The 17873-nt window shown below is 42.6% G+C and overlaps 1 protein-coding gene and 1 long non-coding RNA gene across 6 annotated transcripts; one reads left to right on the top strand and one right to left on the bottom strand.

The window, feature by feature from the left end:
- Positions 1-610: 610 nt before the first annotated feature.
- AMIGO2 (adhesion molecule with Ig like domain 2) lies at positions 611-9487 on the bottom strand. Of its 5 annotated transcripts, none has more exons than XM_042017900.1 (4): positions 9055-9487; positions 5834-5952; positions 3471-3546; positions 611-2358 (listed from the first exon to the last, which is right to left on the bottom strand). In XM_042017900.1, the coding sequence occupies exon 4, from the start codon at positions 2283-2285 to the stop codon at positions 720-722; it is 1566 nt and encodes a 521-aa protein (XP_041873834.1). In that variant the 5' UTR covers positions 2286-2358; positions 3471-3546; positions 5834-5952; positions 9055-9487; the 3' UTR covers positions 611-719. The 5 variants fall into 5 exon arrangements, with proteins under 5 accessions (XP_041873834.1, XP_041873833.1, XP_041873832.1 ...); XM_042017899.1 differs by lacking the exon at positions 3471-3546 and adding an exon at positions 8268-8398 and having other exon boundaries at positions 9055-9486; XM_042017898.1 differs by lacking the exon at positions 3471-3546 and having other exon boundaries at positions 9055-9486.
- Positions 9488-10585: 1098 nt separating this feature from the next.
- Positions 10586-17017, top strand: LOC121659450. Its single transcript, XR_006014334.1, has 3 exons — positions 10586-11367; positions 15120-15209; positions 16844-17017. It is a non-coding gene; the product is annotated as an uncharacterized LOC121659450 (long non-coding RNA).
- Positions 17018-17873: the final 856 nt, after the last annotated feature.

Genomic DNA, 17873 nt, shown 5'->3' with positions numbered 1-17873 from the left:
ATGTTTACTTTTACCTGTTTTCATCACATGAAATATTTATAAACAAATACAAGCATGTTTTGCAAGTAATCTCATTACTAAGTTTTGAGTAAAATGATTACAAGGCCCTTCATTTAATATTTTCAAGAAATTATTTGCAAATATATTATTGGCTGAAGGCCACAAACGTTTACCCAGTGCTACTAGGGTAAATTTGGTAGCAAATTTAATCCTTTTGTGCCAGGCGTTCCAAGAAAAATCATGACTTTTTTCCCCTAGTGATTATATGTAAAGATTTTATGAGCCTGTGAAAGGAATTGCAGAAAGTCTGGACATTTTTCTCCTTAGCCATGAGAGTTTGCTTCTGCGCACACTTCAGAAGAGCTGAGTTATCAGCATGACTTGGTGTTGCATAGGGGTCAGCCTCTGCCTCTGCAGTCAGCTATATGCACTGAAAGTGTCTCTAAACATGCATGAGAAATTGCTGTGTATGGACCAGAGAGTAAAACTAAGGCTAAGCTTGCATTAAAAACATTCAAAATAATGACAAGCTCTTTGCTTTTCCCAAATGAGATATCACTGTTGCATGGCCTGCACAGAGAGAAGACGCAGTTCAAGGACTGACAAAACATACCTTTTTTAAAACATTTTATCTCTTTTTATTTGTTTGTCCTGATGGTTGCTACAGGCAAAGGAGGTATTCAGAAATGGAACTGCACGATACAAACACAGGCAGCAAACTACGCTGGCGGCATGAAAGGTGTATCTGAGAACACAGAGTTGACAGAGTCAGAGTCGGATTTTGTTCGAGTAGTTTTTAAGATACTCTCTGTAATGACACTGTCATTAGGAAACAGTTTTACTTTCCCATTCTGACTCTGTTTTGGTTCGTGCACGGGTTCCAGGAAAACCACCCGTTTACCAGTGCTAGCCTTCTTCTCGTCGGCTGGCAGCTCTTGCGGCAGTGCAGAATTCAGTATGGATGAGTGGGCACTGCTTTGGTTCAGCTTCCTCTTCTTCTTTTTCGCCTTACATTGACATGGACAGGGGGTCAGATAGAGATACAGCAGTACTAAAATAATACTGGCCACACACGCAGCAAGGGTGGTAAAAGCTGTATTAAATGCTTCATGAGCGTGGGACCTGTTCACTGTGAAATTGCTGACATTTATTCTGACTTCTATGGTTTCATTTAATAGTCTTTTCTTATTTATCGCAATGCAGGAATACAGGCCTGAGTTCTCTAGCTGGGCTTCTGTTATCTCCAGGCTGCCATTAGGAAACACTTTGAAGTTATCCGTCTCCCTGTCTGGCTCCAGCAATGTATTGTCTGGACTAACCCACACGAACTGTGTGCCCGTATCACTGATTCTGCTGTCACAGTGTACAATCAGCCTGTCTCCAACCTGGGCATCATGAATAAACCCAAAGGCTTGGAAAGAGCTGTTGACAGTACTTTCAGAGCAATTCATAACATTGTCGTGCAGTAAAGGCAGTTTATTTTGACCTCTTGGGTCTGACTGCAACAAGCAGCTGTACTCATTTTTGAAGTCCACCACAGAGCTGAAGTGCCTTTGATACCAGAAGATTAGCATGGAGTACAGGACACAGTCACAATAGAATGGGTTGCCATGAAGATAAATTCCACTAAGTTGTTTGGCTGGCACTGAACTCAGGCGCTGAATAGGCATCGTCTGGATGTGATTAAAGGAAATGTCCAGCAGCACAAGGTCTGTCAGTTTATGTTTTCCAACGTATAAGTCCAGTGGGAAATGCGAGACCAAGTTGTAGCTTAGGTACAGTTTCTGTAATTTGTACAATCCTCCAAAGGCTAAAGACTCAATCTGTGTTATTTGATTGTTGTACAGCAGGAGAACCTCCAGCGCCTTTAGCTCCTGAAACACAGGGCTGCCCAGTGTTTTCAGGCTGTTGGATGACAAGTCTAGATACTTCAGATTCGGAGTTGTGGAAAAGCTTCCAGTGCTAATGCTGCTAATGCTATTATGATTGACTATTAAAGTGTTCAGTTTCTCAGACAGCACTGGGACCCATTCAGGCTCCAAAATCCCAATTCTGTTATAACTCAGATCCAGCCTTTTCATACATTTATAAAGATTTCCTGGCACTCGAGTGAGGTTCTTATTTGTGCAGCTTACGATATCACTGGCACAGATGCAGGCTGCTGGACACATCCCCGGGGCACTGCCACAAACACTCACGGTGAAGACCAAGAGGCATGCGAGTCCTTTGCAGTTCACTTTAAAAACTCCGAGTCGAGTAGGAAGTGTCCGCCAGTTTAAAGACATTGTCACTGCCCTTTAGCTGTCTCCCAGTGCTCCTTGCCACAGATTACATGTGCAGTTAGCTTTGCACTGGTTGCTGTCAAAAGAGGGATACAGAGGTACAGCACGTTAACATTTACCATTCATACTCTGCCTGATTTCTTATGCCTTTTGAAAAATACACAGAATGAATCCTTTGGGTTTCATACAGTTAACGGTACAACCTAGTTCTAAGGTGATGTAAGCTTAACACTGGTTTTATGTAAACATGAAATTCTGCACTCATGTGTAAATATATATATATATAGATATATACACTGGAGATACAGTATTTTTTGTCTTCAAAAAGAATGCAACTATTCTTCAGTCTTGGACCAAGTAATGCAATTTCTGACAGTTCATGAAAAAAAAATTGGAAAGGTTCCTCTGTGGGCCATGACTTGGCAATGGCACCCGCTACCTGTTTCCAAACCAACACCGACAGAATTCCCAGTAGAGGAAAGAAAAAGCCTCAATCTAAAATGTTTCTTTTCTTGTCTAGTGGGAAGCAGCTACAACATGCTTTTCTTTACTATCAGAAAATGTCACACGTTTTCAAGCAAAGAATTTTCTCAGACTTTCTAGCCTTAAATGTCATATGAATTTCTTTCTTTTTCTCTATTTTTTTTATTCAGTAACTTATGGTTCAGGTAGCAACAGCCTATTTTGAAAGTTATTAAAGTTGTTCAATAAAAATATTTTGTATTCTACTTCTACCTTTGCCAATATAAGTAATGAGGAAGAAATCTATGCTTAGTGCCTACCTCAGGCACAAGTTTTGGGAACATTCAGTAAGGATGAGTCAGCTGTTTCTCAAAACTTAGTAAAAAAAAAAAAAATTTGCTCATATGTAGATAGAAAAACCCCAACCATACTCTTTTCCGAGAATATTTTAGAGTCAGTATTTGAAGCAGGGATGTAAGATTTGACACAGTAGTGATTCTGTGCTAAGGGGTATGCTTTTTGCCATCTTCTGAGAAAATGTACACATACATAGCAGAGGAATGAACATTTCTGTTTATTCTTTTCTCCCTGGTACCTGTTTAGAGCTCATCAGTAAATTCACAGGAGAGTTCATGTACATTGATTATTGTCACCCCTTCAGAGCTCATATGTGGTATTCAGCTCCCACATTATTATCCTCAAACGCATTTCTCCAATCTCACCCACCTGTTGGAGCAGTTCTGAGCAGGACAAACCCTGCAATGTCTGCTCTGTGCTGCTGATAGTGGCTATGGCCAGGAGCCTGTGGACAGTGGGATGAGAAGGAAGAAGCAGCCTCAGATAGAAAGAAGCAGAATAAAAGAAGAAATTGTATTCTCCAGTGATGCAAGATGGATGAAGAAAAGATGAGCCTTGAGGAAAAAAACCATTAAGATCAAGACCTAAATGGTGGAGGGTAGCAGGGCAGAGGGACAGTGAAAGAAGGGGAGACAGAGAAGAGAAGGGTAAGAGATACACAGGGAAGGAAGTGCAAAATCAGGGGAGGTAGATGCTAATGGAGCATCATTGCTGTTACTGAAGAAACTGAGGAGGAGGTAGTCTGAGGATGCAGAAGTCAGTTAAGGCATATGAGACTGGAAAAGCAGAAGAGGAGGGTGTAAAGCAAATGAAAAGGACTAAGCAGAAGACAAACGAGTTTCAGGGGGTAAACCTTAGAGCACACCTCTCCAGAGAATTTACATTTGCTATTTAAGAACCTAAGATTACCGATCCAATTAATTAACATATGCAAAATGCAAAAATTTTCACTCCTCCTCAGTTCTTTATTTCCCTCTTCTGTAACCCTCTGCCAATCTGGCAAGCAATCATTCTGCTGACAAATCTACTCTTAAGTCAAGTGGTAGAAGATGTGCTATGAAACTAAAGAGCTGAACCTTCTAATGACCCACTAAATTAAGAAATATGAAGGCAGCATGGGAGAATGGGACATTTCACCTTTCACAAGAACTTATATATACATTGTCTTTAGATGTTTGCATAAAAAAAAAAACCAAACCATTAAGAGTCTTAATGATCTTGGCAAGACTGCCAAGTCAAATGCTCAAAAATATAGTGTCAGAATTACATTTTTCTTGCCATTTCAGATTTTATACACAGTCCTTGGTTACATGATTGCTAAATTTTCCCCCAAAAAACTTTCCTGACATTGTGCATAGGTTCTGAGGAAGAACAGGGAAAAGAAAGGGTGACTACATCAAGAGCTTAGTAAATCCTGAGAACTGCAGCTGTCCTAGCCTTGGCCACAAAATTCCTGTGAGATCAGGCAAACTATGTAAATTGGTGACTATTACAAAACAATGAACATATTACAGCCACCAGCTTGGCACTTAGGAAATAAAGAACCTCTGCATGTTAAATTTGGGAAGGATTGATCTGAGGAAGTGGTGAGATGAGAGCCAAAATGCTGTGACTCTATCTGGCACTTCTGCACAGAGTCTGACCCTATCTGCACAGACTGCACAGGCTTCTCCTGCTTCCCTGTTTACACAAAGGATATAGTAACATGATCTTAGCTATAGAAATATTGTAAAAATAAATTGATTGGTTTGAGTTAAAGTTAAATATCAAGATTCATGAATTCTTCTAGGCTTTTAAAGTCTCCTGAAGCCACTAACTGCATGGGGTTTTCAATGGAAAGTTAGAAATCCAGAGGAATATTTTTTTAACCAGTCCTAAGCTCCTTACTTAATTGCTTTTGTTAGGTAGTCTACAGCAACAATTAATAGATACAAGTTCTTCTAGAGGGTGAGACCTATGAAACTGCCACCAGAAAATAATTGTATACCACAGTGTGAATTTGTATGGCATACAGACATAAGGCACAAGGAAAACACACTGACAGATGAAAAAGGTATTTAGTAATTGTCTTTTAGTTAGTCTTCTGTATGAAGCAAGGCATCTGAAAACTACATACCATAAAACCACATGCTTGAAGACTGGACTATAAAACATCCACAAAATAGATGAACTGTTGCTGCAAAGGTTGCCTTTCCCACTAACACCTGAATGCCTGATTCTGCAAGCTGTGAAGCCTAATTTTTAATGTAACTGAACTTGCAACAAGGTGAATGGCAATTAAAAAAATCAGCTCCCATGTTGAATATAACTGTGATCCTGGAGATACTCCAAATGGGACATACTACACCAATGCTCTGGTTTGTAAGGGTTACTAAGTTTAATACACTAGATAACCTTGCATGTTTGTTTCTGTCCATGACTACAATTATCTCATCAGAAACTCCAAGCTAGTCTGCAACCAAATCCCATGGGGAAATGCACATCAGCGGCTGGTGTATATCAGCATAATACCTTTGAATTCTAAGGAGCAAAACCAGTTTGCTAGGGCTGAAAACTTGATTGTCCATTTTCAAAGCTCACTGGAGCTGTAAAATGAAAATTGTTTCAGATAACTTGCCTTGTCTGGCAGGGCAAATCCAAATTATAGACATCCTAAACATACCACAGGACACACAAGAGTATTTAGAGAGTACTCTGATGAACAGAAGCCTTCCTTTGCATGCCCAACTCACAGTGCAGTGCCAACATTCCCAACAGGTTCTTTGCTCTTTTGGAGAGTAGGACTGTTGAGCTGCAACTTGCTCTTCAACCTGTGTTCCCCATATCTTCTGCACAGATTACCCAGGATGGTCTGCAAAGCCAAGCATGTTCAACATAAATATTTATAGTGTTTGTGATCATTTGAACTTACTCAAAATGACTGCATAAACATTTCTGGGTAGTAATGTGTTAAGTGGCAAGAAGAACAAAGCCTACAATTAGCCCTATATTAAAGAACCATTTTGTTTCATCCCAGTAACACTACTTCATGTCTTAGAGAAGTCTTATTTTACAAATTTCAATATTGCATTTTTCTCAAGAGAGATATTGCTATTGAATACTATCAGCTAACATGTGCCAACAGACTTTGGCCAAGTACTTCACCATTATTTCTGAATGAGCTGGGTAAATACCTTTTCTGATTTATAGTAAAGTGAAGGGCATGGTTGGGAGTTTTGTTCTTGAATTCCGTTCAAAGAAATAATTTCTTTGTGATGTTAAAGGGCAATATTTTAAGTTCAGTGCCAAAAACACATTACTCCCTGAGATGAATCATCTGAATAGTAATGGTGCACATGCTTCTTAACTATTTGAGAGGAAAGGCAGGACATATCCTGCTATCATAGCAAAAATCCTCTGTGGTCAGAGCAAAATTGACTACAACCAATCAAACTTCCAGAGAAGCTAAGGATTTGGTTCTTGGTTTTGAACTTTTTAATGTGTATGTTTGTTGTCGTTCTTTGTTTATTTCTGGGGGAGATGTTTGTTTGTTGTTTTGTTTTTAAAGTAACGAGCACCTAGACCTGCTTATGGAAAAGGGGAATGCCAGGCAACATACAATCTCACTATCAGTTATCACCTGAAGATCAACTAATGTTCTGAACACTCCTTTCTCTGGGCTCTCTCTCCCACTAAGACATTAATAATCTCTACACCAGTTTTCTCACCCTCTGTAAGTACCTTCGAGCTTACTGCTGTTTCTCCCACGGAACCTGTACACCAAACTATCACTCCCAGTTCACTTGAGACTTTGCTGAAAAATCCTTACGTGGCACATCTCTTACTTTAAGCAGTGAATTGGACTGGAGATCACAATTCACCTGAATGATTTTGCAAACACTACTATTAGTCTTTTCACTGTTAAAAAAATTGGACTGGTAAATATTATTCCTACTGTAAAGCATTTTCCTGTACATTGGTGATGTAAATAGTCCCACATCTGGTTGGTACCTTCTGCACAGTGAAAATGCAAATATTTGCACACAACCCTGCTGCCTGCTGTACTACTGCAGGAATAGTGTCGAGCCTCTAGAGAGATCAAAATATCAAAGATCTCAGTTCATCCTCCGGAAGGTTCACATCATTTCTACATCCCCTACCTCCTTCCCTTGTGCTACATCCCCTGTGACAGTCTTCTCTTGAGTCTTGCCCCTGTCTCACCAGCCCACAAGACATTTTATACATCCCTGCACCTTGCACTGACTTCCAACATCCACACAGGTGCTCTTCCCCTATACCAGTCTACATATCAGATGAATTAGGGCTGAACTAGTCAAACATAACTATATATTAAATAAAAAAATGGTGGCTCAGGTGTTAATGTTTTCTCACTGCCCAATTTTTTTTTCTGGCATGACATTTGACAGAGGTTCCTTATGAACTCAGAAGCAAAAGTGATTTTTAGAATGAGGTTTTATTAATTTATAACAACAATATCATATAAGTAATATCATGCTTTTAATCCCAACTTTATGAATCCTGCTTAAGTACATGACACAGCCATTAATTACATACAGACTAGTGGCATCCTACACAATTAGTCTTTAAAAAAATTACATTTATAAAGAAGGTCTGCACAAACTTGCATTCCTTGTGTGTGTGTGATACTGTCAGAGGAAATATTCATACAGCAGCCACCTCACCTCAGTCTCCAGGTTCTACTCTGCCTTTATCACTCTTGAGTTGAAAAGGCTCTCTCTGCATCAAATCTTCCTGACAGCTGTACTCAGCATCTCTGACTGAACAGAGATAGATTACCCCAACATTGTAATCCATGAGATTTAGTGACATGATGGATTGAACAGCAAAGACTGTTGGTGAGCTACATCTGGGAGACATCTTGATACACTGGACTAAATCCCTGAACTGGGCTAAACTATGCTTGGTGCAGGACCTAACAGTGATGAAAAAATGGCTTTACATCATATTTGCAGCAAGCTGATCCTGAGATCAGCATGGTAAATGGAGTGTTCTCTATGCCCAGCATCTGGCCAGACCTCAATCATGCTGAATGAGAGATTAATTCGTCCTAGTAACCTTAGCCAGATAAAACTATCATCTCCCACTAATCCTTCAGTAAAGATTGAATTTCCTTGAAGACGGACTTTTTTCAAAAACATAACTCACTTGTTTTAAAGAAAACAGAGACACAGAAGAGCAACTGGGTAACGTACAACAGAGCCTCAGTTGGACTAATCAACAGCCTTTTACAGCCGTACCAGCTATGTGAAGTCAACATCTCTGCAGCTCTTATCCCTCTGAGAGAGTACAAGGGAAATATGCATCAGTGAAACAATTCCATCCTTTTTTACCATGTTACTTTGTCAAATCAAGCTGCAACCAAGCTTAAACCTTGCAAATTACTTCAGTTGCTAAGGAGATCAGCAAATAATTAAGAAAAAATGCAACGATAAGTGGCAGTACCTATTACAGTATCAGTAACCAGTCTCCAAGCAATGTCAAATCTTACGAAAGTTTTGTTGCCCAGCGAAGGATCCTCACCGCCTCCAAAATTTTATCTGAGGGCTAAACTTCACAGAAACCCCCTTGCCTACGATTTGGGGGGCTCCTGCCAGTCTCACGGCGGGGATTGTCCGCTGTAGCCCCAGGTTCCTACCGGGAGTCGGCGGAGGGCAAAGTTTCGGCGAGCCCAGCGACCGAGCTAAACCGGCATCGGACCGGGGGCACCCACAGGCACTCCGAGGGGTCTCTGACCGACTTCCCCGGGCAGGCTCGGCCACTGCCGCCGTTCAGCGGCGGAGGCAGGGACTGGGTCTCCCCCGCCCGCTGCCGGGCTGCTCTCGGCTCCGGCGGCCTCTCTGAGCCCCGACTCCTGCCCCTCCGGCCCCTGCCCCCCGTCATACCCCGGCTACCGGAGGGATGCCTGCTCCGCCACCCCGCCGGGCAACGTTACCTGGAGCTTCCGATGGCCGCCTCATGTCCGGGGAGCGCGATGCCGGCCCCGCCGCCGCCTGCAGCCCCTGCCCCGCATGCTGCGCTCCGCTCGGCTCCGGGGGAAGTTGCGGGACGCCGGGAGCGCGGCAGCGGCTCCGCTGCGCTCCCCCGCGGACACAGGCAGTGCCGGCCCGCTGCCCCCGGGAAGGGAGCTGAGGCCCGGAGCTCGGTACCGGCGGAGGGTGAGCAGGGAAGGCAGGAGACTCCCAGTCAGAGTGGCGACCGGGTTTTTATCCCCTCCTGCCTCCGCCCTCCCGGTCTCCGCCGCCGCGCAGCAGCCGACCCGACCCTACGCCGCTTCCCCCGACGCCCTCTCGGCGGCTTCCGCGGCAGCGGGACCGAGTCGTCGGTGCCCCGGGGGAGGAGCGCACCGGCTGCCCCCGCTCCGCCCCTCGCCTCCCGGGGGCTGCGGCGGGTGAGGAGCGGGGCCGGAGCGGGGCGGAGCGGCGGCAGCCCCCGGGAAGGCTCCGCCGCCCGAGTGGGCTCTGCCCCTGCGCTGCACAGCAGCCCCCAGCCCGGCCTGCAGCTCCTCGACGCCGGGCGGGGGGCAGAGAGCCCGGCTCTGCAGCGGCCACCAGGGACACCCCTTTTTCGGGAGGGCGCAGCCGAGACACGGTCCTCGTTAAAAATGGATCAAAACTCCCCGTGAGCGGAGATGGAACCGCGGGGTGTTTGTTCGTAAGGGGCGGATAAATGTAAAAGGCATGGTGTTAGCTCTAGAAAACCGTCCTCCTGTTAATTGAATAGTCAAAACCCACGGAAGCCCCATAGCAAACTAGGCTTTGATCGGAGCAGAGGAGTATAACAAATGATATAAGGGGTTATCTAAAATTAATTGCCACGTACAGAGATTCTCTTGACCATGGGATCTGTGGGAGAACTGCTGCAAATCAAATGGGGGAAGTGTGACCAGATCAGGAAGGGACAAAGCTGCAACTGAAAGCCAAAGAACACATTTCCTTCTGTTTCACATTGGTTTTAACCTGCCCCGACCAAATTTCTCACGACTTTTCCATCATAATTTAGAGTACCCTACATTTAGAGACTGAAACTGAACATGGGCTACTTTGGCAAATAACAGAGATCGGGGATTTATTGTCATCCAGACAGTTTATAGAACAGTTCTCAGCAAATGGGCTTGCATATTAAAGCTGCTGCAAACCACACTTTTATTTTAAGGGCACAAAGAAAAGTAATTTTTAATATGAGGGTTCCTGACTACATATAAAGCTAAAGGGTTCCTCGTCCTAGATTCACCCTACAGGCAAACTAAAATTCTTTAGTACAATACAAGGTATATCTTAAACATCTGCTTCAATATAGATTGAAGCCTGGTGAGACATAGGTGATATTGCTATTCATTTAAAAAAGTTTTTGTACACAACCTTAAAATAAGAATTCAGCTTTTTATTCATCATTCTTATTTTGTGCTGAATTTCTGTATTTCTATGCAGTTAGGCTATACAGCACTGAAGTAATTTTAATCTTGATGTTATCAATTCAACACTGATTTGTTTCAGACTCTCCACTGGAATATTCATTTGTTTAAAGAAGCTTGTTGTCTTCATTTAGACTAAACCATTAAACTTTCCTGGTGACCTTGATATGACAAAATACTGGGTGAAATTTAAGTCGATCACATTACCAATACAGACTGAGGAACAGGGTAATCACTTTTGTAGTCTTCCTTCCCCTGCTTTCAAAACTGAAAATGTTGAGCCTGAATTCTTCTTAAAGACCTACTTATGGAATGAAAATTCCTTCTGTGGTAGCATATGGAGTAGCTGTCCATTTGTGAGTTTTGTGCACACTTTGATTGAAGGAAACTGGTTTTAAAATCCTAAGAATTTTAGTTGCAGCTTGTTCAGACCTCAGTAAGTGTGGAGGACTGGTAGATACAAAGTGACAGTATTGCTTGTAGCTAAGTTATTTAAATTCCAGCCATGAAATCTGGACAGAGTAAAAATTGCTCTGGGAAAGGCAGGATCGAGATCAAAGTGAAGTCCAATACTTAAGGCAATAAGAATTTTGATTTTCAATTTTGTTTTTCTCGTTAATGCTGACTGTGATTTGCTTTTTATATTGGAGATCTCAGGGCCCAGATGCTCAGAAAATTGATGGGAGTTGTGATCATCCTTTCATGATGATCACGATGATCATGATGATCAGCTTACAGAGAGAGGCCATCTGCCCATAAGCAGACTTAGCAGAGAAATCATAATGAAGGGATGCATCGAACTGTCTGAAAGGAGTTCAGAACCACAGGATTCTTGTAAGTATGGAAACAGCTGGTTGTAAGCCCAGCAATTCTTCGTTCCCACTGAATGCTGACAAATTTGAACATGGCATGATGCAATCTAATTCTTTGTGCTGTTTCACAACATAAAGGTGCTTTTGTCACTTGTTACATACTAAATTACAAGGAAGATTGCTTTTAAAAATCTAATTTGGATGAGAACAATTGGTATTTAGCTTTCCTCTACCAAATAGCACTGATGTGAAAACAGTACCTATCCAAAATCTTTGTTGATCATACATGGGCACAAGCTGTGTGATGCTGACAGTACATTAATTAGGATGTGAAACCTCTCTTTTGATAATCTTTATGAATGTAAGGTTTCTGGCATCACCAATAGTGATTCTTATTGCAGAGAATTGCTGATAGCTGCCTGCTCCTTCCAAAACCGTCAGGATCCTGCCTGTGTTTCCCTGCCCCTGCACCAAACTATCCATTAGAGTGAAAGCTTTTCAGTGCTTGTTTTCACATCCTGTGCAGTGCCAGACAGACTGAAGGGGCTTGATAAGGTCTTTTAATAACAATATTTACCATGTGATCTTGAAAGCCCCCACAAATACAGAAATGCCTCTAGTATCTTCAATATCAAGTTTCTTTGTTAAATGCAAACTTTTTATGTTTATTTCATTATTATATAATGAAATTGATCATTAAATACTTTTTCAAAAGCCTTTTGGCTACAGGGAGTTTACAATACCTTCTTGAACAAGCAGTGTAACTACTGGGCTAGAGATTAGCTGGGAGGCGGGTACTGAAAGAAAGGAATATCCTCCACCTCTCACACTCTGCTTCTGTCAAGGGCATGATTTTTCTCCCATAGTCCTCATGCAGGAAGAAGGATTTCCAGCCTCCAGTTTAAGACCTGGTTACATGAATTATAGCCATTAGATATCACACTGTAAAAATGGTCAGAAAGTCACATTCCTTTTTTGTGATTCCCCCTTTCCATCCTGAATTAATTCTGTTCCAGTGTAACTCCAGTCTGGGGGTTAGGGTACTTCAGTGAGCTGGAAGAGGTGGCCTGCAGTCCCTCTGCACGAACTCTGAGCCCCCAGAAGAAGACAGGGATGCAAGTTGCACAAGGACTTAGCCATAGATTTGTGACTACCTGAGGGGAATCCTCTTCCCCCAGCTGGCACAATATTTTCAGTAAAGTCTACACCAAACAGTTTGACAGCATCTAGTGGGCCAAGCCCCTTAGCGGCAAACACGTGGGCCATGGATCCTGTCTGGACTTCACTGTGAGACACAAGCACAAATGCTTGGTCCTGTCAATGCTCTAACACTTTTGGCATGCCCTGAAGCAGAACATGTCCTCTGCCCTGTCTGAGTGATTCTGGGAATCCTGCAGTGCCTCAGGGGATGGAGAGAACAAAAAACATGTCTGGCAGGGATGGCTGTGGCAGACAAGTGTTTTAAGACTTTTATCAGATGATAAGCAAAACTGTCACTTGAAAGTTTCAATTGCTCTTAGGATAATTTATTGGGTCTGGCTGAGGTGGAGTTCATTTTCCCCATAGCAGCTCTCACTGTGCTGGTCTTTGCTTTGGTAGCTAGAAAGGTGTTGATAACACACTGGTGCTTTGGCTACATCTCAGCAGTGCTGGCACAGCATCAGTCCCGTCTCTCAGCATTCCCCCACCCCATCAGTAGGCTGCGGGTGGGCAAGATCCTGGGTGGGGACACAACTAGGCCAGCTGACTCAAATTAACTGAAGGGATATTCCACACCATATGGCATCAGCTCAGATATAAAAGCTAATAAAGGGAGGAGGAAGGGGGGGACTTTTGTTATTTACAATGTTTGCCTTCCTGAGCAACTGCTACATGTGCTGCAGCCCTGCTTCCTGGGCAGGGGCCTGACATCGCTTGCTGGTGGGAAGTAGAGAAAAAAATTATTGGTTTTTTCTCTTTGCTTATGTGCATAGTCATTTTCCATCTTATTTTCTCTCCCTGTTCGGTTGGGAAGGGGGAGTGATAGAGTGGTGTGGTGGGTACTTGGCATCCAACTAAGGTGAAGCCACCAAAAATAATGATGATAAGGTTGAGTTCCTATGGGTGGGGATCAGGGGGAAGGCTAACAAGGCAGACATCCTGGTGGGAGTCTGTTATAGACCATGCAACCAGGATGAAGAGGTGAATGAACTGTTCTGTAAGCAGCTGGCTGACATTTCACGATTGTTGGTCCTTATTCTTCTGGGAGACTTTAACCTGCCAGATGTCTGCTGGAAACTCACCACAGTAGAGAGGAGGCAGTCTAGGAAATTCATGGAGTGTTTGGAAGAAAACTTCCTGACTTGGGTCACAACAACCCCCTGCAGTGCTACAAGCTGGGGCAGAGTGACTGGAAATTGGCCCAGTGGAAAAGGACGTGGGGGTGCTGGTTGACAGTGGCTGAACATGAGCCAGCTGTGCCCAGGTGGCCTGTCACAGTGGGGATACTGCAACACGTGTATCAGACAACGAGCCTGTGGAAAAGAAATAGATATGGACAGACCCTTGATGGGTGTTTCAGAAAGATGTTTATTTCTCCAGCCGCATGGCCGGAGCTCTGCCAAGGAACCCTCACAGTCTGGGCTGAGGGTCCTTGCCCGCGCAGGGAACACAAACCAACCAATGGGGAACGAGGCTGAGCAGGGGCAGGGAAACTCTGTGCGTCCCCCCCAGGGCCCCTCTCCCAGGGCTACATGGCGGGGGGGGGGAGACCCCAACAGTGGCCAAGAAGGCCAATGGCATCCTGGCTTGTAGAAATAGTGTGGCCAACAGGACCAGGGCAGTCACTGCTCTTCTAAACTTGGCATTGGCTGAAATCCTGCGTCCAGTTTTGAGCCCCTCCTTTCAAGAAAGACATTGAGGTACTGGAGTCAGTCCAGAGAAGGGCAGTGAGGCTGGTGAAGGGTCTAGAGTGTAAATTGTATGAGGCACAGCTGAGGGAACTGGGGTTGTTTAGCCTGGAAAGAAGGAGGCTCAGGGGGCACCTTATTCTCTACAGCTGCCTGAAAGGAGGGTGTAGTGAGGTGTGGGCCCATCTCTTCTCACAGGTAACTAGTGACAGGATGAGAGGACATGGCCTACAGCTGCACCAGGGGAGGTTCAGGTTGGACATCAGGAATAATTTCTTCCCTGAAACAGTGGTTGAGCATTACCCAGGAAGGTGGTCAAGTCACCAGCCTTGGAAGTGTTCAAGAAACTACTGGAGATGGCACTCAGTGCTATGGTTTAGTTTTCATGGTGGTGTTGGGTCAAAGCCATTGGACTCAATGGTTTTTGAGGTCTTTTCCAGCCTTAATGATTCTATGATTCCTTTTGGCTCTGCTTTCCAACTAGTCTGAAGCTGTGCCCTGAGAACAACTATTTTGTTCCACCAGGGCGCTACTCACTAGGCTGCTCAGTCACCAAGGAACCACTCTTTTCTTCTTTTTTTCTTTTTTTTTTTCCTTTTTATCTTTTGATTTTTTTTCTTTTTTTTCTTTTTTTCTTTTTCCTTTTTTTCTTTTTTTTTTCCTGCTGAAAAGCTCCTTTTTTACTTCCACATTGAATGAAGGCTATTTATTAGACTAAGGACAAAGGAAATGAGTGAGTCTTTAGACCAGCGTGGGGTTGTGAGAAGATTATACTCACTCTGTACCTGGACAAATGGTTCCTCGCTCTCCATACTTATGCATTCAGAACTGACTTTTCTTCCTGTCACTCAAACATATTTATTACTCTGTGTTTTCACTTTCATAGCTCTGCAGGTCTAGGGGGGGATGTTTGAAGACATCACCTGTCCACCAGTGCCATCTTTTCCCATTCTATCCTCAGAATTGCCATCAACTGGTAAGTACTGTTGAAAAGGGAGTAAGAATGGTTAACATAAAGTTGAGCTTCTCATTAGGATTATGTATATTTCAGAATAAAAGCTTTATACTACTTTTATTTGTTGATATAGTCCTGACTTCTGGCCCTTTCTACCTTCAAATGCTTCTTTAGTACCAAAAATACCGGTTCCTCAGTTTGGCACAATTGCTGTTACTTGCACTCCTCTCAGATGTCTTTGTTTTTCAAGGATTTCGTAAGACCAAAGATGGGAAAAAGATCATCAGATACATCTTAAATGTCTCTGTTTATCAAATTGCTTTAATTTACTTGCTGTGTGCTGTTGTTGTGTACAACTTCCTGAACATGCAGTTTATGTCCTGGATAATTTCTGAAACAGTGAAAGAGCTTAAACCATGATATTCTCCATCCAAAGGTGTGTTTCATACATTGAATGAAAAACAAATGAACATTCTGAGATGAGTTCTTTTTGAGAACTTATTTTGAGATAGATTTGATTTTGAAATCTAAAAATTTGGAAAAACAGAGGTGTCAGTGGCTTTGTATGCCTTGTGCATTTTTAGGGTCCTTAAGTCTTTGAATTTGCAAATCTCAAAAACACCCAAAGACCTTGTTAAGCAGTATTCAAGTCTTCGGGGCATATTTATGCAAAGAAAGCATTGTTAAGCACTGGAGGATAATTTATTTTCATTTTCTATTCTGTAGGCAGAAGTTGTGAAAATGTTACAAATTAACAGTAAGTTATTGGTTCACTGAATTGAGCCTTTAAAGGGAAGGACATTTGGGAAATTAATTTGTCATGGCTTTGAGCAGTCTATTTTAAAGCAGTATGGTAGCTTTTCTACAATAACAGGTAACTTAACCTTTAAAATGCAGTTCTTCACGCAAATAAACCTGGGTAATGGACTTTAAAAGGTGATTTTGCATGCCCTCAGGCATTACTTATTTCTTGGAACACCATGTCTCTCTCATATATCCAAAATAAATCAGGAAATCTTTTTAGAACACCAGATTCATTTTGCATTATAATGGAATGTAGTGAGTTCCTACAGCAAATGTAAAATATTGCCTAAAGAGCGAACATGCCAGTGTATTCTCTAATGAAACATGGATACTACCCCACAGCAATATATAAAGTATTTGTGAATACTCTATATTTGCAATATCAGTCATGAGGTAAAGGAAGATGGACAATCTCACTCTTGGCTTTAATTGTTCATAGATACAGTGCTATTAAGTACAGGCTGTACTTATCAGGAGTTATAGTTCAAACCAATTTTGTGGATATGCAGCACTGGTAGGAGATTGAGGAGGTTCTTGATGTGTTTCATATTGAGTGTGTGACTCATTTAATTGGCTCCTACGTCCTGCTCCCCCTCATACTTTTCATGGTGCTTCTGCACATTTTCTGTCTCATTCCAAGACCCCCACATGCAGAATATGACAGATCATGAATGGTCAGTCTTAAACATGGTCTGTCAGGTGAGTGTGCCTGGGCTTACAGAGTGGGAGAGAGCATTGAGGTGGTGCATTGCATAGGAAAGAAAAAAAAAAAAAGAAAAAAATTGAAAGTAATTAAAAAGCCCATCTAGAAGATCAGTACAGCCTTCCTCTGCATTTCCTTCTTCCCATAGGACTCAAGGTGTGAGCTGTGAGCCTCCATTCTTTGACCAATGTGTGGAACCCTGGATCATAGTGCCACAGGATTCCCCAGACTGGCACAAAGACACCAGATCTAGTACAGCAGTGCTGTGAGTTTGCTCAGGGGGTGTGTGGGGGTGTAGTTACATATCTGAAAAGGACAGACAAGTTTCTGCATACAAATTCCTTCAAAAGGGAGTTAAAGATCTGTAACTCCTCATGACAATGAGTTATGGCTGCAAGTCAACAGAAATACTTTCTAGGAGGTGTAGAACCAATGTTTTATTTTTATATTTTGTAAAAGAAGAAACCAAATCTCCTCACAATTATTATGATGCCTTTCACCCAGCCTGTGTCCTTTTTAAATCAGATATTTTACCACTAGCTTTTAGCAAGTAGCTGACAAATAACATAGGGAAACTAAGTAGAAAAGAAATAAAATTGTATGTTACTTTGGTGAACAATGCTTAGCTTGCAAAGGGTTTTATGATCCATAGAAGTCCAAACTAAAACTGCTCTGACTTTGCTTCAACTAATAACAGTGATGAGCACAACCATCCATTAATATTAGTTACTTTTGGAAAAAAAAGGATATGAGGCAAAATGTATTCGGAACTGGCATTATGATCCTGGACATGAAGACAGCTTCTGTGCTTGTTTCTGTAGGCAATATATCATCTGGAAATAAAAGGACACATTGCCCATTATTCATGACCATGCATCTTGAAAGCAGCAAGGGTAACTGTAAGGATAGAATTTTGTTTATATGCAGACTCATGTTCATTATGCAGCTTATTCTGTTTGTTACAACCATAAACCAACACAGTCCACTGCAGCAATTCCATCATATATCTCCATATGTGTCTCCATAATGACCATGTACTGCCTTCTTTGCAGTGCCTTTGGGAATGCTGGAGTGGCCCCATCACGTGGAACATGCTTTTGACCCACTTCAGATTTTGCAGAGAACCTTTGTCTTCTTTCAGTTTCAGGACTGAAATGATTGCAATGTTGTTCAATGCG

This window comes from Corvus kubaryi, unplaced genomic scaffold (assembly GCF_017639235.1).
Source record: "Corvus kubaryi isolate FWS band 111438036 unplaced genomic scaffold, C.kubaryi_AGA036_p1.0 137, whole genome shotgun sequence".
Classification (NCBI taxonomy): Eukaryota; Metazoa; Chordata; class Aves; order Passeriformes; family Corvidae; genus Corvus; species Corvus kubaryi.
Note: the sequence above shows the minus strand (reverse complement) of the source record. Positions and strands in the feature narration are given on the sequence as shown.